Genomic DNA, 24,950 nt, shown 5'->3' with positions numbered 1-24,950 from the left:
GGCAAGCTTCTTGACTGGAAGAAAATATCACGGCCATCAGAATCGTGCCCCGGGCTATTGGCCAGGAGTACCCCTCGGCTCGATTCATAGGTTGGGCACTCTTGATTGCCACTTGCTCAAGCATGGACATGAGAATTGCAGGACACAGGTTCGCGACAACGAAGGAGTGAAGACAACTGGTTGGTATTGAGGGACGATAGGCGCATAGCACGGAGGGCGTACCGGTTCAGCTCAGCAGCAAGCAATCAAGGCTCATCATCTTGCCTTCTGTTATCATTTCTCGCGTCAGCTCCAGTTCCGATTCTACTATCCTTCACACAGGTTTTCTTGTCCCCAACAGAAGTCCTCCCTGGCAAGAAAGGTCTAAAAATGACCACGCATCTCTTTCTTACGGTCCGCCCACCTGGGGTCGGACCAAACCGGCCGTCAAGATTGTTGCATAAGTTACGTGATAAACGTCGAGGTCAAGCTTTGTGACCTCGGTGAGGACAAGCTCAAAGTCATATACATCCGGCCCCCTTTTTGCCACAGCCCATCTTCTGTTCCTCTGATGCAGTAGTACCCCTTCTCATTCTGACGAGACCAATTGAAAAACCCAACCTCGAGAGGACCCCAGTCCCTCAAGTCAAAATCCGAGAATGCGAAGACGAAACCCGAGAGCAAAATGCACGATTTGGCGGTATTCGAGCTGCTCGATCGGCGGGTATAATGAATATGTACTTTGGGGGGAAAGGGAAGAACAAAAAACTCAAAATCAAAATCAAGCATGCGTGTGTCATTTCGCAGAAAGGCTGCTGCTGCATTTGAAAACCCCCGACCAAAAGCTGGCCTAGACGGCAAGTTGGTCCTGGTTCCGATAATAACACGGAAGAAACTGTGCAGCACCGAGATGTCAGTACATTGTCTTGTGTGTGGCAGTATGACAGCGATAAAACTCACATTCATCACGATAAGCATTGGAATGTCAAACACATCACGCTTGATGGTCCAGCAGAATGTGCAGTCCATCTTGCCGTCCTTTTCCAGCTTCGAGATGCCGTGCTCACCATCGATTCGCGAGACACGGTTGCTGAGGATACTTGCCCGTGGATCCTTTGCCTGATGTTGTTGCTGCTGATGCGACGCCTTGTCCTCAAACGATGCCAGGCTTTCGGTCATCTCCTTGGTCCTGTACTTGAGCAGGCGGCACTTTCGCGTCACGTGGCCCCGGCTATCTCCGAACGCGAGAGATGCAAAGTCCTCATAGAACTGCACCACGCTGTCATCGTCCATAAACTCGGCAATGAAGACGGGCTGAGCCGAGGAGGCCCCATCGGTGTTCGCACCACCTGCCGCCGCAAGACCTTTCGTGTCCGTCGTGTCTGGCTGTGCACCCTTGAGGCGTGGAGTGGACAACCCGGCTTTTCCCGAATTGCCAAGACTCTGGGGTGAGGAAGAGTCCCCACCGAGGTTCACGTTGCGGTTGGCTTCCTTGCCCAGGAGCACGTCCTTCGTCCAGCCAGTAAGCGCGATGAACTCCTTGTTCACGGCGGCGACCTCGCCTGTTCGGCGGCATACTATCGTCGGTGCAGCGCAGTGGCCCATGAAGTCTTCGTACTCAAACAGGGTCCTCTGCAGGCACTTCTCCATGAAGATGAGATCCTGCCTGTTCAGAGTCCTCGTCGTCGCAATAAATGATGGTCTGATGCTTGCCAGGGACTTCGCAATGCGCAGCGTCTTGTTCGCAGAAAATCTGCGCTGCACAAGTGCGATGAGGTTGTGGAATCCAGTCAGGTATGGATATGGCTCCTTGACTGTCTCGTAGATAGACGACGGATCTCTCTGTCGCTTGCCTAGCAAAGCTTGCGTGCTAATCTTCTCCTTGGTGCCATTTGCGTTCTTGTGCTTGGACCGCCCTGCTTGTGGCGCCGGGTGTATCCCGACAGAGGGGAACCCTGTGGTCTTCGGGGACTTCTCGAACCCGAATCCCGTCGGTGTTGCCTGTGGACTCGCAGTATTGTCCGTCCCAGGACTGTTCAGGCTGTTGGGTGTAGGGCCAGCAGCTGCAACCGCAAATGCGTGAGGTAATCCATGCTGGAGGTTGTTCTGCGAGAACGACTGGTCCAGGTTGAGGAAGTTGTCGCCCAAGCTGTTGTCGTACATATTATAGCCTCCGCCATTACTAAAGATGGGGCCGTAGGAGGCGTCCGTCTTCGCAGGTTGAGACATGGACCCTTCGCGGGGCGGTGTCTCCGCTGCTCCATTGGACATCTGGTTCAGAATACCAAACTCCATGGCTCCGTACTGGTTGCCAAAGTTCAATGCCTCAAGGTCGAAGTTGTACAATGCGGGATTGCTGGGATCGAAGAGTGCACTAACTCCAAACCCATTGTTCGAGACTTCTGCCGAGACTGGCGGCGGCGGTGCCGACATACTTCCCAGCACGGAGTGTCCGTCTGTCGTGCTCTGAAATGTAGGAGACACTGGCGACTGCTGGTTGAATGACATGTTCTCTGGTAAACCTCCGACCTGGCTCGTCGCTGATGGAGTAAACATGGGAAATGACTGTGTAGTGCCGCTTTGTTGAGAGTAGTAGCTGGTGTCAGTCGCGTTCGATGGGTGCCTCCCATTTTGCGGCTTAGCTGCCGCGCTGGGGTTGTAAGTAGGACCCAAGACAGGCCTCAGCGCTTCCGGCGGCGCATCATGTAGGTACTTGGCCTTTTTCCGGACGCCATCCTGGCAGGCATCGGCAAGCCCACGCTTGATGCACCTCTGGCACGGCCTCTCGTCTCCTGCGCTGGTGTGTCAGTGGTTTGTCCTGAGAGGATGCAGGCAAGCGAGCTTTGGTCAATCGGCATATTCTGGGGGAAGATGCTCACCACATGTCAGATGCGCCCTTTGGCAGGCATAGCAGGCGCGCCTTGCCTTCTTCCGCCGTGGTCGGTGGGGATCTTTTGGGTCATATTTCTTCTTGGCCTCGGCCCCGTTCTCGTTACCAGGGTCTGGCGAGCCTTGGTGTCCAGCCATTCTGTCGTCGTCGTCTTCTTCGCCTCTAGAATGATCGTGGCCGTTATACTCGTGTTCATTGTCTGACTGTGCGTCTGAGACTTCCGCCCCGTTCGCCTCAGTATTGGCCGGCATTGTGTCTTAGGTTCCGATATATATAATTCTCCGGTCGTGTTGGTTCTTCGCGACACGGTATGTGCAAGGCGCACGCAGGGTTTGTGCCACAAAGCACTGAGCCAGGCTGTCAAGCTGCACGATGTTGAAAGAGAGGCCTGACCGGTACCCACTCGCACAGGTGACCTCGAAAGCAAAGACCGAGGCTGCAAAGCTCTGGATGATGGGCCGGGCTGACTCCAGCACCATGTAGCTTCCCACCGCTAGTTTCATGCGCCAGGGACGGAAGCTAAGCGAGGTCAGGGCCCAGCCAGTCGCAACTGTTGATAGAGGGCGGGCTTGAGCCAATCGGTAGCTCAGATGAGCTGCGACGGAGCAAAGCGGCCCTGCCAGGTCGCACGCTAAATTCTTCAGACTGCAGTGTAACCAGCAGTTGTTGCCGGATATAGTGCAGTCGAGAGGAAGCGTTCGAGCGGGTGTCCGCGCCGGCAAGCCAGTATCGAGGGCGTGTTCGTATCCCAGAAGTGACCCAGACCGTACTGTCGGGAGAGGAGGCTGTACGGCGCGGAGAGACGTGCCTTTGTCCAACAGTGGCTGAACTGCTCGCCGTCGAGCTCGGCACCTTGCAAGGTTGGCAGGCGCAAGGACGAATCGCGGGGGAAAGAGACCTGTCGTATTCAGCAAGACCGATGCCAGGCACCGTCCCTGGTGGGGGTTCAGGAGGTGGCCGATCGTGATGGTGGTTGGTCGTGTGCCTCGTGAGTTGTGCGCAGGTGGTGAGAGGCGGTGGACGTCCCAGCTCATGGGGTTACGCGACGGCGGATGAGGCACTGAGGGGTCTGACTGGGATGAAAGGCGGGATGGTTTATGCTGTTGCAGCTAGCCACGGAGCTCGAGCCGGCGCGCATTGGACGCTCTGTACTGTCGCATTGGCCGGTAACAAAAGGGCTCGTAAGTCAGCCTGGAATCGGGGGAGATGCGCGGTAAAAGCAGCACGCAAATATGTCGAAGAATGAAGGCTCGCAGCAGATGTCGCTTGCCGCCTACCAGGGAGATTGCGGTAAAGACTGGAGGGCGCCAGGAGACGGTGGCAGAGAAGGCAGGCGACAGCGAGGGTGGTGAGGGAAGGAGGATCGCCAGCGCGAGGAGGAGGAGGCCGTGGTGGTAGTGGTGGTGGTGACGGCGGCGGGCAAGCGCCGGCTCGAAATGCGCCGGCGGAGAGATCTGCGGGCGAAAAACCTGGAGCAGCGCCGGGCTGGGGCCGCACCTGCCTCCAGGGCACACACCCAGGCGGGCGTACGGCACCACCTGACGGGGAGCACGCCAACAGGGCCGGCGCACCCAAGTCCGCCCTCAGCGTCTCTTTCAGCATTCGGCCTCGCCGTCGTCACTCTACGCTGCCCTACCATGTAATTGCCATTTCCATCTGGCCGGCTGCCTGCTCCTCCTCTCCCTTTCCGCCACTGCGATGCAACCTGCAGTTCGGGCACCAATCCTCTGCGTCGCGTGGTGCCAGTTGTGTGCAAGGACCGTCAGCGGGCAGCTCGCGCGCGAGTCATCGTCGACCTCAGGCTTCCCCAACCGACCTGGACAGCTCTTCCCTGGCCTGGCCTGGCTCTCTCAAGGTTTCCGCTAGGTACCAGGCCCGACCGGCACCAGAGCTCGCTCCTGGTGGGTCCTGGCCACCTGCTCTGAACTGATTTCGTGAAGGCGCCAAAACGTGCTCCGTAAAGTACGTTTATGGAGCAATCAATTCGCAGAGGCTGGAAGACCCTGGCCGGGGGGCTGGGCGGCTGCGTGACGGGCACCAGCCCGAGGTCCACGACAGATGGCCGAGCGCATGCAGATCGAGAATGTAAGTCCCACAGCCATGGAATTCCATGGTTCCTCATCCTCGTGATGGAGACTTGGGGCCCTGACTGCGACACCACAACGACGATGTTGGAGGTGAATTCCTCCACAAAGCAGCAGGCCCTCGTCAACTCTAAAGCAACAGCAGCAACCGATTTGGTTTTTGAGCAACGTCCTTGGGCCAAACTGCGGGGTTCACGCGCCTAGCATACCCTAAGGCAGCATGGCATCCATCTCGGGGTCAGCCTGCTGCTGCTCACACGCACTCACGAACTAGACAGGCTGCTGACAGGAAACCACTGCCCCAATGCGGACCCCTGCGCGCCCTGCGCGCCCTGCGCGCCCTGCCGGCCGTTGTATGGTCCACTGAGACGGCGAGCATTGTCATCTCTGCACGCTGACGTGGGTGCTCTGCAGTGCCTCGATCCTGTGCTGCAACCTTGGAGGTGTCCACGTGCCCCGCTGCCAAACCCAGCATTCAAGGTTGCCCTAATGACGGTCGATCGCTGCAGGTCCGGAGGCAGGCAGCTTCCCAACGACAATCATCCTCCCAAAACAACATCAGTCTTCTCGCCGCGATCCATGCCATGTTCAGTCCCGAATTCGCATTCTCTCCTTCGCCAATTGCAACGACGACCTGACACGTGTGTTTGTGATATTGATCCCCTCCGGATCGCGCCTCAGATTGCTTCGCGGCAGAATGGGGCAAGATGGGTAAATCCAGGGGCTTCGCAGAGCAACGCACAGCACACGAGATGCTGCAGTATTCATTCAATCAATATATCTCTGCCAGATCGGCGGTCCTGCAGCCAGCCCTCGCAACTCTGCAGTGTGGCGTCAGCGTGACCACGTCTGCAAGCTCCCTCTTTTGATGGCCACCATGGTCAGTTCAAGCGCTCCTTGCATTGATTATCCCGTGAACCCTTCGGCGTGCGCAGTGTCCTTGGCCTCGTCGCAATTTCTCATGATCGATGAAGGGCACGGCAAGCAGCAGCTGGCCTGCCGGTTCCATGCTGCTCCACGCACACGCGCCGGGGACCGGGAGATCTGCACATGCTTGAGCACAATGACCTACTTGCCAGGGTAGCGTGCATGGTGGTTTTGCTGGTGGCTTGGTCTCCTGCTGGCTGTCAGTATAAGACTATCATTGCGGAGTGTCTGTTGATTAGAGCAGGTATGCCATAACTACCTCAGTACATGGCATCGCCATCTGGACAGACGACCCCAATATCCCCAATCACGATCATGATCATGCTCGTTCCAACCACCACTAGTCACTGTAGTCCATGAAGCGGTGCTTCTATCTGGACCGTCAGCACCGAGTGTCCAACCGTAACACTTAGCCAGCCAATATTATGCAAACCCGAAACTGTGCATCCCCATTCTGCAGGCCTAGCTGAACGGGTAGGAGCATCGTGTCACCATATTACCTGCTTGCTGCTAACTCATGCATCTACAAGTGGTTCTTCACTCGATCGGTCAGTCTGCAAGGTGTTCGTCGTGACCTTGCTCCGGACCTGAACACTGCTGCTGCAGATCCTGTGGTACTCCTGCTTGCGTCGACCCATTCGGTGCTTGATGAGGATTTGGGTTACCGCCCTCCATTGAGCACATGCTTGGCGAGACTCGTCAAGCGCATTCGAGCACGTTTTGGGGACCCTCGGCAGGCCAACTGCCATCTAGCATTCTACATCAGGAAATCATGTAGACAACGGACCAGTAATAGTTAGTGCCTCCTCGTGGGATGTCTTGCCGGCAGTGAGGGTTGCACTTGAGATGTCCAATCGGGCTCCTAAGGCGGGTATTCCATTCCTTGCGCCACGCATGCAAAATGCGCCTTGACATCGTGATGTGGCCCTTCGTTCACGTCTGGTCAAGCCCAGGCCAGCAAGGAGACATGATGCTCACGACCCACTAGGCTGCCGAACCTCCGCGGCTTTTGAATTTGTAAGGGCGCAGCGCCATTTCCTGAGCACGAGTCGTCCGAGGCATGCTCTGATACGGGTTCAGAGAACACGCGCCCTCTTTGGACTCGTACACACGCTCTTGCTACCAAAGCCATCTGGCTTCTGGGATGATGTTCCAGTAGTCATAGGGAATAGCATATCATGATCATGGCTGTGGGTATCCCGTGTTAAGTTTGGGCAATGATGTTCGAGACTCAAGCAGTGAAAGATTTTCTCTCACTATCAACATGTTGGCCTCGTCGCGAAATGCCCGGCATTGTACTCATTGTGTGGCTGATTCACACGATAGATCCCGGGTTAACGAGCACCTGCTCCTGTATCAAGTATATGGGGCACAATATGCCTTGTTATTCTGTATGCTTCAAGCGAAGGGGTCTTTCTTAGCTTCGCGGGTACTGCCAAACACGTACCCATGAAAGAAGCTAAATCTACAGGGCTCGGAAACGTTCTAGTGGCGTTGTTCGCCTTTACGAAGAATGACTACCTCCGGTGAAATTCGACAATTGAACATGCACCATTAGGGAAGACTCGACTTTGAGTGTACAGACTCGTAGCCAAGCAAGGCTTAGTCAGGCTAGATACCTGTCGAGAATTGTACAATCCTTTTGATCTGTGCACGTGTCGAAGGAAAAGCAATTAGCCATGGCTTCTTTGAGTGTGCCCTCCATGTGAATTGACTTCCTTGGATACTGCTTCTCGCTGCAGCTTTGATACTGGAGACCTATCAAATAAAATCGGTTTGCCTTTGCCTTTCGGTCTTTTGTTCCTGGTTGTTGTATCCCCGAGCCTGGGTGGGGAGAAGTACAACAACGAATACGATTTTCACCAATTTTACTTTATTCTTCTGAGCAATCTCAGGCTATCCCCATCGTCTCTCAGCAGATACCATTGAAATAGTTTACAACTAGCAGGAATATACTTCCATGTGTTTTTGCCAATATGCTTCTCAGTGACAACCGACATGGTTCTGATATTCGCGGATCGACAGGACCTCCAATATTGCTCGGATGCTTTAAATCTATCAGATGCTCTCGACTTACATTCTGTGCTGAAGCGCGCCATTGATTCGATTATTTGATGGAATCGTCGTTTCAGTTCAGGTGGTCGGTTTGTCAGAGGTTGTGTGGGAACGTCTTGAGGAGATGTTCTCCTTGGAATACACAGGACAGTAGCAGCCATCGCGTGAAGTATAAGTCTGCTGGTTCACCCGTGACGGTGTTCAGTGAGGCTCCGAATACATGAATAGATAAGAGCTCCGCGTATGGGCAAATGAGAAGCGTAGAATTGCACGGTCCCGGGGGAAAAGCAAATGACGTAACTGATGACTTGATCGGTTTCTCGCAGAGACAGCGGATCATCGAATTGCAGATGGACACTGGGCACCGGATATTGGTTAATGTCTGCCACCTGCCACGAATCTAAGTGATGTAAGATGCTGCCCTCGTCACTTCAGGACAGGCACCAATTTCTTTTTCTCTTCTGATTCTTTTTGTTTACTTTTCTTTTCCATGTAAATTAAGAACATGTTACTCATAGATCTGGAGACCAATCATTGAAAAGCCGCGGTTCGACCCTCGTTCAGTCAGCATCCTGCCTGCGCTGCAAGTTCGCTCGCCCATGTCCGGTTCCGGACTCTACAGATTGACTTGTCGTACTTGGCAGATTAATTCTATAAGCTAAGAAATTCTTCTTTGGCTGCCCAACAGAGATCCATCTCATCCGTCTGATATATGAGTTGAGATGGCCCATTCATCATGACTGAAGCGAAATAAATATCATCGGCAAGACTTTGATCATCTGTTCAGGTGGACGGCGATGGCGATGGCAGGAGAAATAAACCATCGCACCAATATCCAACAACAGCACAACTCGGGGTCATGAACACAGAAGTCTTTCATTTACGCCACACCATGTTTGTAAATTATCGCAATTCGCTAATTCCTCCCCTTTGGCGATTTCGCTTCGCTCTTACCAAGACTCCGACGACAGGGAGCACGGCACGGAACCTGCCGAGGTGACACGCGGCAATCACAAAGTCATGATTTTGCCGGGACGACCGCGAAAAGCATAAACGGGGACATCCGTTGTACCATCTCGTGACCAGGCCAGGGTCTTCACTACTTGTCTTTTCTCTCACTCTCACTCTTACTCCCTCCAAATCATCGGGTGCGCCGGCGTGACAACAATAGCTCATCGACCCGGATATCGCGGGTACGCGCTTGTTCTTGCTTCAGGGTCCCCGGGGGACCCCATGACTCTTGACTCGCAACCCCCAAGACACGCGGCAAATACTGATACACTTTTGCCCGTCCGAGAATATCTACGAGGAGAGGAAGTCAAAACAAATCATGCCCAATTTCGTGCCCAAGAATTACTGAACCATGTATCCTGGAAGTCACCAATACCCACGCAAATAAAACCAAAAAAAAAAAACCGTATTGCAGTTCAACCATCGCAAGAGCTGCTTCACACACACACGGGGGCGGACGTCGCACCGTGTGTCCCCATTCCTCCAATGGTCAGTTCAGGGAACATCAACTCCTTGATCCCATTGGGAGGGGAGGGGGAGGGCCGCGAAGGAGAATATGCCCAGATGAGGCCGTTGAATGCTCCGATCCCTCCCACACAACGCACGCACGCACGCACGCACGTGCATACATGCACGCAAGACTCTCATTACCCTTTTTTCCCGTTGATTACACCTAATCTCAGATCTTGTCTTTTCTCCCGGGACCATGGTTGAGACGTGGGACGATCCAGCAAGGCAAAACCACACAGTCCCCCCCCAAACAGCGACGTACAGAGACGTACAAATAAAGTTTGCCGCCCTTCCCTGTTCACCGGTCAGGGGGTCCTGTCAGTCCGTCAGTCACAACCCAATAAGAAGACCACAGCACACCTCTTTGCCGCCGCCCGCCCTGGCAGCGAGCCCTATCTCTTCAGTCCACGGGGCAGGGTCCAGCGAATGTGCCAGGGGGGAGGGAGGGGTTCCAAAACCTCTCAAGCCCAGCAGTGGTCGGTGTTGGTGTTTGGGCTCTTCCCACATCCGTAAGTCTCACTTGATTTCGCGCGGTAAAAAAGTCAAATCAGCCTACATCGATCAAAAAGACCCCAAACCCGATCGACCTGTCTGGCTGGGAAAGTTTTTCGATCCTGGCCAGACGGGTTCCCAAGTGCACAGGGGGGAAAGGAAAAGGTCTCCCGACGTCTGCATAAGAGTATGTTTGCCTTCTTCAAAAGGGGGAATTTCTGCAGCGTTACTGCTGGAGCGTGCAAGAATGACAAGTCCCGGCAGTCATCCTTGCAAGCAAACAGGCCGCGCGCACGTTTTTTCACTTTGGGGCAAAGTCCTGCCCTGATCAAAAAAGCAAGGTAATAACCGCTGCCTGTTACCCTATCCCTCGTCTAGCCTCTGTTGGCTGCTGGCCGTTGGGCACACGAGATGCTGCGGCACGCCCAAACCCGTTTGGACAACAACAAACCCAGGGCTCGTACAATATTGGAGGTCGGGAGAAATGCAAACACAAAAGACCCCTGAATCCCCCTGGGTCGTAGTGCATCCACCCACCCACACACTCCGCAGACCGCATTCTGCAACGACTAGCTCTAGGCAGAGCAGGATTTACTTCCGGGGGATCAGGGATCTGCACTTCCGGGCACCTCTGCTCGTGGGGGAGGGAGTCTTGTAACATTCCTCTCTTTATCTCTGCGTGTCAATATCTATGGCGACCCCCATATGCGGTGAGCTAGCGGGTTGCCCTACACCGTCACACGGGTTCCCGTCAGATAGGAGGTGGTCATGACTCTCGCCCCAAGCCGAGCCAAACGGTCTTTTATGGCATGAGCGTGTGCCGCATCGGTCTGCGGCCAATCTGGCAATAGAAGCCAGTCGACACCGTCGGCGCCGAGACATGATCAGATTCGTCTCGGCAGCCGTGTCATGAGTGTTCCAATCGCGTTACTCTGCGTTCATCTCCGACCAAGTACAGGCGCACTACCCAATTAAGTGAATAGCAGGGCGAGTGAAGTGGCAAGCGGAAGCCACAGTGGGCACCGGAGACGAGATAGACACCAGCCCCATGGAAGGGAAGAACCCGAAGGGCTGGCACAGGTGCGTGCACCGGACCGTGGTCCCTGCCATGTCAGCGAGCCAAGCCAGTCCGCCTCGGCGGCGTAAAATATCATGAGACCGGTGTGAGCAGTGTACGCAGTGCCCCAGTGGCGCTATGCTTCATCGCGCATGGGTTTTCCCTGACGAGCTGCCCGAGGGACAACACAACAAGCCTTATGAGCCGACCGCCTCTGGAAAAGTGAAAAGGGGAGGAGGACTTGCTCTTTCGCCTCGCGCATGAGCGGTTCGATTCACCGTTTCGCTGGTGGGGACGGCGTCAATGGGCGGGAAGTATTCCCCACAACCCGTGTCGCCCGCGGATAGTTGAGCGACGGGCCCATGGGCTCGTGCTCCCGGTTGGTTGAGCTAGTCATTAGCTCATAAATCTTCACAAAACAATGCCGCAATTGTTCTCGGGCTGCTGTGGATCCTTGATGAGACCTGCAACAGGTGACAAAGTCACCCGGAGCCGCGCAATCTCATGCTTAATGTAGGCACGCACGCTATTTGTTCGCCCAGTCTCGTGATCCGTGTAGGCACCGTCGCGCTGTGCTGAAGTCCATATGCCCATCAGAGGAACCGCGCGCAGCCGAAACATCGTTTGTGACCTCTCACCCAATAGCAAGAACTACGGTGGCGAATCTCCCATCCAAAAGGGTGTGAAAAAAGAAAGCAGGAGGTGGCTGTCTCAAAGCCGTCGTCCAATGACAACCACTAGACGCGCTAGTCATGGCACTGCTTCACTTTGCCTAGCGTTGCCCTCCAAAACGCAAGTCACAACAAGGTGCAAAATGTGGCACTGTTCGTACTGTACAACTCTTTTGTAACTTCATGTGTTGCATGGCTGTTGTGCGTGGAGGGTGGGAAACTTTCCTCGCATGCCGTTGACAGACGGCAGCAGGACGAATTCGGGGCGAGATTGTCGGCAACGTGGAGATATTCATTGCCTCCACCCACAAGTCCTCGGGCATCTCGGAAAAGACACAAGCACGTGAAGCGAAGTCCATGCGCGTCGACATTTGAGCTTTGGGACCTAGTCCCGTTCCCCAACGGCCCGTTGCGTGTGGGCCACGGGCGGGCATTCGCGCCTCAAAAGTCCGCTTGTAGACACTGCCGTCTGCCGAGTCATGACAGCAGAATGATCCGTGTCTCATTTGACAGCAGTCTCGCCAATCTGAGAAGTCATTACTTCATCGATGCCGCGCATTTGCCACTGTCGACGGGATACGACAGCCTATCCGCGATGTCTCACAAGGCTTGGGGGCAAATTGAGGTTCTCGAACCCTTAGGTCCCGACTTTCTGGGATGCACGACAAAGCTTGCAGTGGAGACGAAGCCGTGTGCCTAGATCGCTCGCTTGTTCCAGCCTCATGTACTGTGCCTATGGTCCGTATCGAGGAGGCTTGCTAGAATGTCGCAAAAGACCAAGGTTCTGTGAGCGTGAACTGACAGAATAGGGACGGCACAGTTCATTGCTGTGGATTGCCGTCGAAGCTGTTGTCATTGCATACTCCAGCGATTTGCTGGACAATGTCTTGCCTCACTCAGTGACTCTATGATGATTCGCAATTGACTGATTTCGCGCGCGGTTTTAATGCTGTTCGGTCTTTGGAATGAGCTGTTGGTGCAGAACAGATTCTGGCATGGCCACCGTCTAGACCTCCCAGGCGAGTTTAGCTTTCACTGCTCGTCATTGGGGGATCTGGAGGCGTTGTTTACACTCTTGTAACTGCAAGCGAGCGTGCTATGCGGCAATACTTCTATGTCTGAAGTTTGGCGACTCTTCTGGCTGAAGAATGCTTTGACCTGGTCTCACGATAACGACCTCAGTGCCTACCTCCTATGTTGTCACAGGCTATGCTTACGCACTGTGCCATAATATTATTCTGATGTGAGACATGTCAATGAAACCTCCGAGCCTGGCAAGCCTGGCAGGGTTTTCGCTCCGCATACTGCTGTATCATGAGCGGCAACACATCCGTAGGTGAGGATGTATCGTCGAAGGTTTGCTTGATGATCTTGAGGTACAACGTACTGAGGCAGGGCATTCCCACAGGCGTATTTTGGAGCATGCTGGCCGTCAGGTTGTTCAGCATGCGTCGCCCAAACACCACGGCATACAGTGCGCGTGGGTTCATGGCTTCCGCGCGCGACGGTGGCCTGTCACCCAAGCCCAGCCCTTTTAATAGAATCGGTACTCCGTAAACAAGATCGAGTGGAGCACAGTGCGTAATCCGGGTCGCGTCTTGAGCGACGAAACAGAAACACGCCAAGACGAATGGAAGCCTTCGGGAAGGTTGCAGGGCCGGGATTGGGTGGAGATGCATTAATCAGGGGGCTGCCGTGGGTGATGCACTAAGCAGGGGTCGTGTAATTGACGTGTGGTGCAGATACGTCACGGTCCCCGGTGTATGGAGAGCTGCTGGGAAATGAAGGACATGGTGCTCAGGCGGTTGTCGAGCACTGGATCCGGAGCACTGCTGGTATACGAGCTTCCAACATCTCGCGTGCGGTGGAAGATCTCGCGTGTCGACATGGGCTCAGAGATGCCTCGCTGCGCCGCGGAGGGGCGCCTGCCGCTCGGTTGCGAGCGTGCGTGCATGTCCTTCTGCCGAAGCGATGGGGCCGGATCGTCGTGCATGGGCCGATGGCTGTCGCCAAACGACTCGCAACGCCAGGACAGGGCACTCGCGGCATGCTCAGGCGGTTCCCCGCGTCGTGACTCGGGTTGGCACGCCCCCAGTCTGATTCTGGCTGCCTTTGCGGTCGGACTCGTGGTGCATCCGAAGTATGCATTGTGTGCCAGACGGACGCGCTGTGGCGTCACCTATATCGCGGCAGACTATCCTTTGTCTCTTGCTCGACAAGAGCGGCAGAGGAAAGCTGTAGTAGGCATCTCTTGCAGAGCTTGCTGGGAGCGTTGCTGTGTCTGCTGCTCATGTTAATACATTGTCTCCAGGGGGTTGGACTGACCGGGGGCCCAGGCAGTGGCTGCATGGAAGCATGCATGGAAGACTCCGGGAGGGAGGGGGACGAGGTGGTGATGCATGTCCCGGAGAGGGGGCAACACTTGCAACAAAACCAGCCTGGGGAGGCGCAGGCCCTGAGGCACCTGATTCGAATCAAACCTTTGGGGCCATGAGCCTGCGCTAACCCGAGGAGCTGATGGGCGGCGATTGAACAACTTTTGAACCCTGACCTCATCATCAATCAGATGGGGTTCATCAAAAGTTGTTTGCTTGCTTTTGGGGCAGGCGCAGCCGGAGACGCCGCCTGCCCTGCCCGCCATCCATGGCTGGCTGCACCTCCTGAGGGGTCCTGGTGCTTCCGCACGAGCTGGGCTGGGACTGGAGCTGAGTCCTATTCCATCCACAAAGGGCCGAGGATAATATGAATGGCTTTGTCAACTGACACCTCCGCCAGGCTAGGTAGGGGTGAGAGCCCCTTTCCCCCCTGCCTCCAGGAGTCCTGGAGCGGCCGTGCTCAGCCTTCTCCCGCTCTTCCAGACGCGTTCTCGAAGCATTCCTCATTCGGCCTCATGCCGCCAACCCCTGCTCCGTTGCCGTTTCACCACAAGGGGCAAGACGCCGCGACGGAAGCTCCCTCTCCTTCCCATCCGTTTTCCAAGTCGAGCCTAGGTGGCACGCCTCCCGTCTCTAACTGGTGTTGGTACCATGCTATCAAGATCCTTCATCGGCCCCCGGTCCCTCCAAGGAACCGCACCAAGCTCATTCACGCGCGTCCGCATGAAACTCTCCGCAGCCGTCACATAAGCCTGGTGCATCGTGTGGACATCGCCCGTGGGGTTGACAGCGACGGGCTTGAGTCCAACCAAGCCTTGCGGAAAGCCGGCAGGAATAAGCAATCCGCCGACGCTGCCATCAAGGCTTTGTGGCGACGTTCGCTAGTGCATAGTCGACCAAATCTGGGCACCGCACCACCCACCATCGCATTGCTCCAGACAAAGCAAACCTCACCCTGCAGAAATTCTGGTAAACTTCTTCGTGCGGCAAATACCCCAATGCTGACATCCTTCCTGTGTTTGCAGTGGGCGTCCGTTCCTCATCATCTCACCTGTTTCATGCCCAACGGCGGCCACCAGTCGCATTCATCGGAGGATGGACGCGCGCCTAGGCGGCCACGATCACGGGCAAACGGCCGCATAATCTTGCAATCCCACTACAGGAAAAAAAAAGAGTGTTACAGGACTTGATACCACATCATTGTGTTCCTGCGTGGGGGACAGCATCAACCCAATCAGTCACCATTGTGATAAGTCTTATTATATGAAGAAGGCGTACGCCTCCGAGTACAATGGGCTCGACCCGCCGGTTGAAATGCTATTTCTTGCAACCATTAGCAGAGCCGAAAGCCATCACACGCCCTCAAACACCCCTCCACGGACGTTGCATGGTTCTGCAAACACCTTTCTTATGTGAACGATCAACCTTGGGCCGCCATCAGAAACGTGCCCAGAGTATTCGGGTCGTGGCAACGGTAGGTCGCGTGGCTGATGACCTGCAGATGTCAAGGGTCCTGTCCTTGACGTCGATGATGCTGCCCAGTTTCACTTGACCTGCACGCACAGAACCTGCCTGTATAGGGCCAGCTCTCTGTGACAGCGATGACTAAGGTCGACAGCGGCGGCGACCGCCACTTCAACAGTATCAACTGCCATCGTCTGCACAACGACTGCCTTGCTTGCGCTGGCTAGGCCGTGATCGTCAGATTCGTGGTCCCCGGTCATGCTGGCAGGGGCATGACCCCACCCATCCACGGCCTTACCGTCTAGCTCAGTCCTGTTCCTGGAATTTGGGTGTGACCTGTGCCCACCATGACAGCGCTGAGGCCCTCAACTGGGACCCTGTCCAATGTTCTGATGCTGGGCCCCCTGGCGAGACCATCATGGAGACCAGTCACAGATGACATTGTTTGACAGCAACAGCCTTCGCTTCTTTTCCCTAACTGGCCTGCGCGAGGTGCTAGGTCTTTATGCGCTATATGCCGAAATGCCAGAAGCCAAAAGGAATGCAATCTTGGCACAAGAAGACCCATGATCGGATCCGCACCTGGTCAAGCATTGGAAACATGTGGGGACGTATTGAATCAAACAATGCGCTGGAGTTCCCATCTCGTCATTGCCATTTGCTGCTTCGAATATGGAGGCGAATCAACTCGAGACCGGGGCAGGACTGAACGACTGGTGAGTGACGGGGTGCCGGTGCCGCCTGCAAAGCTGCCCTTATTTGCGCTGTCCCATAAAATCATTTCCCTTCTCGCGTGACGTAAACACGAGCCCGCGGCAGACAAACGAGCCGCTGTGCCTGCGGGTGCAGCAGCGTTGGGCAAACAGTGACTGCTTTTGCATATTTGGCCGCGAGGCCGCCCTGGGGGCACTGTTCAGGGCGAGAGACAAGCGGGTGAGCCATGCTTGCTCCCGTTATTTGTGTCGACGCAGAATCCACGGAGATCAGAATATGTCACCTTCGACATCGTGGGCCCTGTTTGCTTCGCATACTCGTCACTCGAGACGGACGGCAGAGCGTCGTGCCGATTCTCGCAACTGCAGCCACTGTAGTCACCCCGATGCATGCCTGACCTGGATGGGCGGCCACGGCATCCATTCCGTCCATGTCTATCGCGCAGCCGTCCGCAGGTGCTGCTGACCTTGAGCATTGCGCCTCGCCGATTGCGAAGAGGCTGCGTTCCGGTTTCAGGACTCGACGTGCCTTACTGCTTATTTCTGGACCGCTAGAGGCACATTAATCATTTGAGCAAATGCGAACTGGACAAGAGCGTCTTGCACCCTCGGGGTGGTCTGCCTCCCTTGTCTCTGTCGGGTTGAGCTGCCCAAGTGGGCTGCCCCCAAGTTGCGATGTGCCGGGCCAAAGAAGTACGTCGAGCAGGCCGGCACCCAAATTAGCTCTGGAAACCTGGCACTGTGAGACCCTCGCAAGGTCGCAGGTACCGGCGTGGGTACCAGTGGATTTACGTCAGGCACGACGCACCCTTGCGCCGGCTCAGCAGATCCGCATCCCGGCACATGGACAGGCCCAGAGGGCGCCTGCCAGCGCACCCGGGCTACCTGCTGGGTACTTCGTTGGCTTCATTATGCCTGCCCCCCTTGGCTGCCACCATGCACGCCAGCAAGCATCGCTTCCTCGCCTGCACCCTCATCATTCCCTCACTCATGCCACCCGCGCCTCGCTGCACCCACACCACCACACCCCGTCCGTCCCCCATACTCGCCCGACCAGGACCAGACCTGCTGCTGGGCCGCTATTATTACTATTTTTTCTCCCAAACAGCCAGCTGCTCACACGTCCACGCACACCACCAGGGGGCTCTTCGTCGTCCATCGTCGCCCTCCTCCCATCTACCCCTTTCACTTCATACTATTAATCTCCCTGCCCGTCCCTCCTTCTTGCTACTTGCGCTCCCTCCCAGATCTCCTTCTGCCATCAGCGTCTTCTCTTTCTCCCCACCTAGCGTCACCGCGTCTCGACATCGTCAGCGACCTCATCCCGCCTCATCCACCAGTCCTCGTCACCAACCCATAGGTAAGTTCGCTGCGGCAGTTGAGTACGCATCATCATCTCTGTGCCCCTCCGTCTCTGTTCGACAGCAACTACTTCCATGCTCGGCTACACCGGCGCCTCGACTCTGCCATCCACACCCAAAGCCTCTCAGTGGGCGACCCATGCTTGCCTCCCGCGCAGCCGTGCTGCTCGCGCGTCGCATCCGAGCGCAGGATCCAGCTTGCGCCCAACACCCTTTTCTTCGACGTCGGCGACCTGTTCACGCTATCGACCTCTCGAGTCCAGTTGTGCCGACGGCTAGGCCATGCGCAGTCCTCTGCCGGACGGGCCGAACCACAGCACCTTTGCGTTCTTGAAGAAACAGCCGAGATGAGGAGTGCATCATGGGGCATCCCGCAAAGCACATTTGAAAGAACTTGATGGCTTGAAATCTGCGGTCCACACGACAAACCTCGACAGCCCACCCGAGACAAGCCTGTGGCGAGGCAACGACAAGATGCATCAAACGCGTGGCAGAGATGGAGCTTAACCTGATGCACACAAGAAGCACAGCGTGTTTGTCCACGGACGAGACTAACGTGCTTTTGATTTTGTTTAGAACTGTCTGCTTCGCGCCTTCTACTGATCCTTACAACGCCGACACCGCTTTGGCGCACCATACACCGCGACTTCGCGCTCCAAAGTCTTTCACCGTACGGTACGGAATCCTCAACACACCCCACACGACAATAACCACAGAACCTGCTCTGCTCGGTCCAACGCTCTCATCATAATCTGCATGCCTTTGGTTAGAAATAGCCAAACGGCCGACACCTCTGAGCTCAAGGCATCACCAACTCTCAATGCCAATAGCACTTTCGCCTGAGATAATGAACATTACCAGAATGGTGGACAACGAGAACGCCGCCGCTGCTGCCGCTGCTGCAGCCGCCGCCGCAGCAGCAGCAGTTGCTTCACATGGACATCACTCGCACCATGGAACGCCCGACCATCTCCTCTTGGCGCACCATCAGCTTACTGGTAACGGTTTGGATCGTGCAGACTCTCCACACGGTTCTGAGCACTCGTACCATTCCGTGGGACACCGCATGCCCAGTGGTTTGGATGCGCTGAGTGGGATGGGCAATCCGAGATCGTACGGATCGCCTACTTCCATGCACCAGTCTATGACCCTTGGTGATGGTGGAATGGGTACCAGTGCCATGATGGTACCTCATTTGCAATCAATGGGGGGTCATACGATGCAGATGCCTTACAAGAGCCCTGAAAGTTCAACAGCGCCACCAAAGACGTATCCCTGCAGCACATGCCCAAAGAGTTTCGCGCGCCGAAGTGACCTTGCGCGGCACGGTATGTCTACCAGTCCTGCCACATGTTCTGTGACCCTCGCTAACGTGCTGGACAGAGCGCATTCACAGCGGGCACCGCCCACACGAGTGTGACACTTGTGGCAAAAAATTCATCCAACGCTCTGCTCTCACAGTACACCAACGTGTCCACACTGGAGAGAAGCCGCACATGTGCGAGCGTTGTGGCAAGGTACGTAGCGTATCCCAGTATTTGGATCCCAACCGAGATGCACCACTGACTCGTTCACCTATAGCCATTCAGTGATTCGAGCTCCCTAGCGAGACACAGACGTATTCATACCGGCAAGCGGCCGTACCGTTGCCCTTATGCGGATTGCCAGAAGACTTTCACTCGGCGGACAACGCTGACCAGACATCAAAACCACCACACTGGGACGGTTGAGGAGGCTGCCGCTGCGACGGCTGCAGCCTTGGCTGCGCAAGCTACCAAGAATGCTTCTCGAATTCCTCGAAGTGACGGTGATTCTGGCTCAAGTCACGGATCACCAATGAACACCCCCTCTCCTGGTCACCGGACCATGTCCATGTCGCCGTCGAATGCCGACATGAACTCGGCCAACTTGATGCGACAAGCAGACTATTCATACATGAACACCGGGTCCCTTCCCGTGCATATCCGGACTGATCTGCACCCCGGCCAAAGCCCTACCTCTGCGCCGTCGTACGTCCCTATGCGGCCGACGTCGCATCCTACGAGTTATGCCCCTCCTCCACCCTTGGAGCCGAGTGTCGAGTCCCAGTCACACCACTCCCAGAATGGCAGCGTGAACGGAAGCCCTCATATGGGCAGTGTCGGCTGGCAGTCTCCGGCTCACATGCCTTCGCCGACGCACAGCAGTGGTGCTGCCGGCTATCTGTATCCGGAGCCCGATCAGCAGTTTGCTGCCGCGAATAACATGGGCCAGATGTATTTCAACCCGAACCAGATGCGACGACCAGGAAGCACCGAGCCCGGCCATAACGGCTTTGACGTAAAGCCCAGGCCTAATGAGCTCTGGGCCCGGGCACAGTGATCGAGTTTGGCGGCCTGGCCAGTGGGTGCGTTCGAGTTCCGCCGGTACTACAGCACTACCAGCGAGAGCAACGGCGGCGGCTGACGTCACATAACCCTCAACTCACTTCCACTCATTCCACCTCAATTATTCATTTCGCCAAAATACCCCGACGAAGCAGAGCGTGCCCCTTGTACATGACATATGTGGGCGGGATCTGGCATCCAACGTTCTCCCGTGGCAACTCCTGCCGGCCGTCTGGCACCCCAGGATTGGTTCATGGCAAAGCTCGGTCGGGGTGCGCCGCTACAACGCATATGATTTTAATATCTGCCATCATCCTTGTGGGTCCTGCACTGGAGACTGTCACAAGCCACAACGTGTGCTTCGTCGACGCACTTGCGGCTCATCTGATCATTTCCTTGCGTCTTGTTTTCTGGCGATGTTTTCAATTTCACATATTTCATGGCATAGACTGGGTCCGGATCGCTGGCATGCACCATACAATTAAAACCCGCCGGCGCGCGGCGGAACACGGGAGACTCTCGACATTATAGACATCAGGTGGCCCACGAGGGCGAGGCAATGGCGACCGCAGACACGGTGTAGAACAGGCTTACGTCCTTTGTTGATGCACCAGAGAGGGTCAAACTTGCTGACATCCGGGATCTGCGGCATGTAGGACTTGGAGACAGACACTCCACCCGCATTTGCACTTCAGAGTCTTTGGACGATGCATCTGGGGCGGCCATCGGACTTTCCCTTTCTTTTTGTAGAAAATACCCAAACTGCAGTTATGATTCTTGTAAGACAACATGCCTTGAAAGCCTAACGTGAATAATGATCGATGCTGTGTTCTCTTCTGTGACGGGCGAAGCAGTCCTCCAACCATGGAGGGAAATGACGATGACGCACCCCCACCGGTGTTTGCGAAAGAGGCTTGCCGTTGCACCCCCCACCCACGAAGAAGACACACAAGGACATATATGTGATGTGATGTGTTTCGCCATGAGCGATCTTGTCAAAGGGTGCCTGTCTCTCTCGCTCTCACCTTACCCAGGAACTGGGGCCTCTCTCCTCTTGTTCGGATATTCTTGTGCTTGTGCATGACGATATGACGAGAGGAGTCAACTGACATCAAGATCAAGACGCGCACCTGTGTAGGCTGTAGTTGAAGGGGCGGCCGGGTTGGAGAACCCGGCTTGGAGGGAGAGGGAGAGGGAGAAAAAGAAGACAGCGAGAGGGAAGTAGAAGACACGTACAAATACACACACATTCTCACACACACACACACACACATATATATATATATAGAGAGAGAGAGAGAGATAGAGAGCAAGTAGCAGACCTTGCCAGAAGGAGGAGGAGGAGAGCGAAGGCGGTTCGCAGGACGTTGTCTTTTTGCCAATGAGCGGTAGGCTCATGGTTGTACGAAATGTGGCTGACCAGTCTGAGTAAAGTGGATGAATCTCTGCAACCTCTGTTCTCTGCGCTGCCCGCTGGATGATGCTGGTCGAAGAGAGGCAAGATATTGAACCCGGACTGGGATATAAACGTCCAACCGCAGGTCATGAACGTTGGCCACAACGGAGAGCGAGGGTTTCCTTGAAGTCACGATTTTGACTGGCCGAGGAGGCTTGATGGATATTTCATACGCCCATCTATCCCACTGAGCGGTCCTGTCTTCGCACATCTGATGAGTCAAGGAGGATATGTCAGGTACCGAGAAGGTTATCGAAGGTATTCCAACCAGCTTTGGCAATAACACCTGAGGGTGGCATCGAGATGATGCACGAGCCTTCCCCCACTGCATCGCATGATGAGCCGGGCAGCGGCAAGGACGAACTGGAGCAACTTGTGGCATAAGACGCCAGGATACAAAGACCGCAGGTCGGTCGCCGCAGGCGCTGATGTTCTGCACAAGCGCTGCTCATCTCTTTTGAAATGATTAGCCATATCCCGAACGGTCGCTCCCACTACCTTGCACGCCATGCTCGGCTTTGCACATACACACAAGGTCTGGCCCTGGGACTTGGGAGCTTTCTCCTCGGGGAACAGAAAGCACCGATCAGAGGCATACAGAATACGTGTATAGACAACAAACCGGGGGGGGGGGGCTGTACTGAGATGGTGGCAAACGATTCGACGGTCGTGAATGAGCCGAAACATGCCACGAGCAACATGTACATTGGTGGTTAGCGCGGACAAAGACAGTTACTTCCACCCTTTGCAACCGCCAAAAAGAAAACACAACATCCCAAAAAACGTACAACACCGGGGATTCGCTAGTCGTCACCGACCTAACTACTGATCCGGCGGTATCGAGCTTATGGAAAGGGGAGCGGACGGGACCCTCAGCTTTCTCGATCCTGTGGTCGTACGTGGGAGTGCCGAGCTCGTAAGCATCCCCATATAGAGAGACCGCATCAGTGTGCGGTGTGAAGTCTATGGGGTGGATTAGTCCGTGCGATCCAGGACCAGAGCGGAGTTGCCGGCCAGCGGCGCGGTGGGCAATTGAAGCTCATGGACGAAATCTACCGTCCCTCTGTGCGTGTTGCGGTACGGCATATTGTATACGTTACCTATTGTTCGTACTGGTAAGTCTGCAGACGTCGAGGCTCTAAGCATCGGTGGGTCGGCACGTCAAACAAGCAAGTTCGCAACGAAGCAAGCAGAGAGATAGACCAATTACAACCGAATGGAGGTAGCAGGGAGTGGCCCAATTGATCCCGACTCGACCGGTACATAGGAAGTGCAGAAGTCTGTTGGGCAATCGTTTGGCCATGGGCATCTTGAGTTCTCGATCGTGGACGCCACACGGTGGGATTGTGGCTTGTGACGCTGTCAGGAAGGCTTGAAAGGCTCGAAGACAGGGAGAATTTGGATGGTGACAGTGGTGCATTCGATTCAAGTTCAGTGAGTTTGCGCGATTGTATGTATGCATGTATTGGGAGTAGGAGCAAGGGTCAAAGGAACCGACAGCATTCGCTCTGCAAGCCAGCTGACCAGGCAGAGGGGAAGATGAAAATGGGTGCGGCGAGAAAGGTTACGGTCGAGGGCCAAGCATTGTACATGTGACAATTTCAACATCTGTCTTGGTCACGCTTCCGCGTCGCATCATCACTGAGTTTGTCTGGACCATCATTACTTGCTCCTTGGCTCATGACCTCGTGCCTGTGTGGCCGGATGATTAACCACTTCCAAGCGCTTGCAGAATGCGTGTGGATAAGATCAAATCAAATACAGAAGTCGACCAGAATCACAAGCGTCAGTGAAATCATAGCTAGGTAGCCAACATCCTGTGCTCGTTGAGGCATTATCTGTGGTTGTGGAGCCCACAGATGCGCTGGCCGTGCAACAGATGAGCCGTAAAGTCGTGCCGAGTAGGGAATCTGCTTGGCTCTGCATAAGCGCGCCATTATTGACAGTTGATGGCTGATGTCGAGAGATGAGAGCACAGCAGAGTCAGCTCGGCATGAGGCCACGCCGGTGTCATCAGAATGCTTGCAATGCCGAAGTGGCATCGACGATTACTCACAAAGCAGCCACAGAGACTGGACAATGGTCGTCGGACATTGATTGGCGACGGCATGGCATGGCATGGCGCCAGCTCTCAGCCGTGAGACCAGGCACGGAGGCTAGCTGATGCTAGTGCGCTGCGGGAGGGGATTCTAGCCAGCCTTCTGGAAGAATGTGGAGCCAGCAGCCAGGACTTTACATGCCTGGTCGGGCGTGGCCGGCGCTACGGGCCCTTTGATCCGGCTGGGAAGGGTGCTCACAAGGGAAATCGTATGTTTTGCACGCGGTAATGCCGTGAGTCAGGCTCTGGCCATCGCTAGCCTGCGCCAGCATGCGACTCGGGGGCGCAACTCCGGACCGTGCTGCTCTCACACCGACCAGGCAGGACACTGGAAAGGCGTAGGGTCTGCCGGGAAATGATCTGGGAACATGAGCCGTGTCATGACGACTTTTGAGTTCAGGCCACACCCATGCCATCCAACGGGTAGCAGCGCAACGTGGGCGGGCAGGCGCAGGATGTGACGGTTGCCCCACGGCACGTGCTCGAGCTTGCTCAAGCACGCTGTTGTGTGACTTACGGTGAACATGATTGCCTTCCAGTCTGGTGCCAGCGCTGTACACGAAACCTGACATGTCTTATGTGCCCTGATCTGCGCTGCCCGGTTTCGTCAACAGCGCTGGAGACGCGGGAAGCCTAGCGCACGGGCGGCCGCTGGTTCGTGGCCAGCTACGGAAGCACGAAAAAGGATCGTGGGAGGACAGGCAAGCCGAGGCGGAGGGCGCGAACTTTTGCGACAGCGAGCCGGGGTCGTATCCAGACCACCGGAGCCGAGCGCTGCAATGTGCCGTCGGGATTCAATAGTCGCAAATGTCTTGGTGGCCGGCAGCCTCGAGTTGCGAAGCATTTCTAGGGCTCCAGGCCCACCTGGAGAAAGATGGGAGGGAGCGGGCTGGCGGAGACGCCCGCTGCGGAGCTGGCGGGCATTGGAAGTCTCTGGGCCACCGGGGTCGGCACGGGTCGGTGAGGGACGAGGCCTGTTATTGGAACCCTGGAGTCCAAGGGTTCGGAGGGGTCTCTTCGGACAGATTCAACTGTCAGTCAACCCGCAAGGCACGCAAGCTGGCAAGACTTGACGTGCCTGCCCTTGCGGCTCTCGAGGTCCAGTGCGTGTGCATCGGCAGCGGACGGAAAGTGAGCGCAAATGGTGTCGATGGCGGAGGGCAGAGCGGACTGGCGGAATCGAGGGATGAGTGGTGGAGGAGGCCAGGATGGAGGAGGGCGCGCGCTGGCGGAACCCTCCCAAGCCACCTGAGCAACCCTCGAGGGTCTCCAACCTTGCATGTTGCAAAACTCTGGCGAACCTGCAGCCTGCACCTGCCGCTTTCGCACATCGTGACCCGCCGTTTTCAGAGGCCAGCCAGGCAGCGCACCGTTTGTTGATCCTCGTCGACTTGATCTCTTCTCAAACATCGATTCTCCTGGCGAGAAGGAAAGCATACAG

At 55.7% G+C, this 24,950-nt stretch overlaps 4 protein-coding genes across 4 annotated transcripts; 1 reads left to right on the top strand and 3 right to left on the bottom strand.

Moving 5' to 3' along the window:
• Positions 1-509: 509 nt before the first annotated feature.
• On the bottom strand, positions 510-3,542 carry B0I36DRAFT_146728 (uncharacterized protein). The gene is made up of 3 exons (XM_046148454.1): positions 2,859-3,542; positions 940-2,771; positions 510-874 (listed from the first exon to the last, which is right to left on the bottom strand). The coding sequence occupies exons 1-3, from the start codon at positions 3,118-3,120 to the stop codon at positions 830-832; spliced, it is 2,139 nt and encodes a 712-aa protein (XP_046010861.1). The 5' UTR covers positions 3,121-3,542; the 3' UTR covers positions 510-829.
• Positions 3,543-12,889: 9,347 nt separating this feature from the next.
• Positions 12,890-13,166, bottom strand: B0I36DRAFT_365180 (uncharacterized protein; the record flags this gene model as incomplete). Its single annotated transcript, XM_046159101.1, has 2 exons — positions 12,890-12,914; positions 12,982-13,166. The coding sequence occupies 2 exons, from the start codon at positions 13,164-13,166 to the stop codon at positions 12,890-12,892; spliced, it is 210 nt and encodes a 69-aa protein (XP_046010860.1).
• A 1,496-nt stretch (positions 13,167-14,662) lies between these two features.
• B0I36DRAFT_351497 (uncharacterized protein) lies at positions 14,663-15,775 on the bottom strand (the record flags this gene model as incomplete). Its single annotated transcript, XM_046157017.1, has 3 exons — positions 14,663-14,932; positions 15,103-15,207; positions 15,605-15,775. 3 exons carry the CDS (start codon positions 15,773-15,775, stop codon positions 14,663-14,665), a joined length of 546 nt encoding a protein of 181 aa, XP_046010859.1.
• Positions 15,776-18,451: 2,676 nt separating this feature from the next.
• B0I36DRAFT_375651 (uncharacterized protein) lies at positions 18,452-19,950 on the top strand (the record flags this gene model as incomplete). The annotated part of the gene is made up of 3 exons (XM_046160385.1): positions 18,452-18,917; positions 18,973-19,106; positions 19,171-19,950. 3 exons carry the CDS (start codon positions 18,452-18,454, stop codon positions 19,948-19,950), a joined length of 1,380 nt encoding a protein of 459 aa, XP_046010858.1.
• Positions 19,951-24,950: the final 5,000 nt, after the last annotated feature.

This window comes from Microdochium trichocladiopsis (assembly GCF_020744255.1).
Source record: "Microdochium trichocladiopsis strain MPI-CAGE-CH-0230 chromosome Unknown B0I36scaffold_7, whole genome shotgun sequence".
NCBI lineage: Eukaryota > Fungi > Ascomycota > Sordariomycetes > Xylariales > Microdochiaceae > Microdochium > Microdochium trichocladiopsis.
The sequence above is the reverse complement of the archived record's forward strand: the minus strand, read 5'-3'. Positions and strand labels throughout refer to the sequence as shown.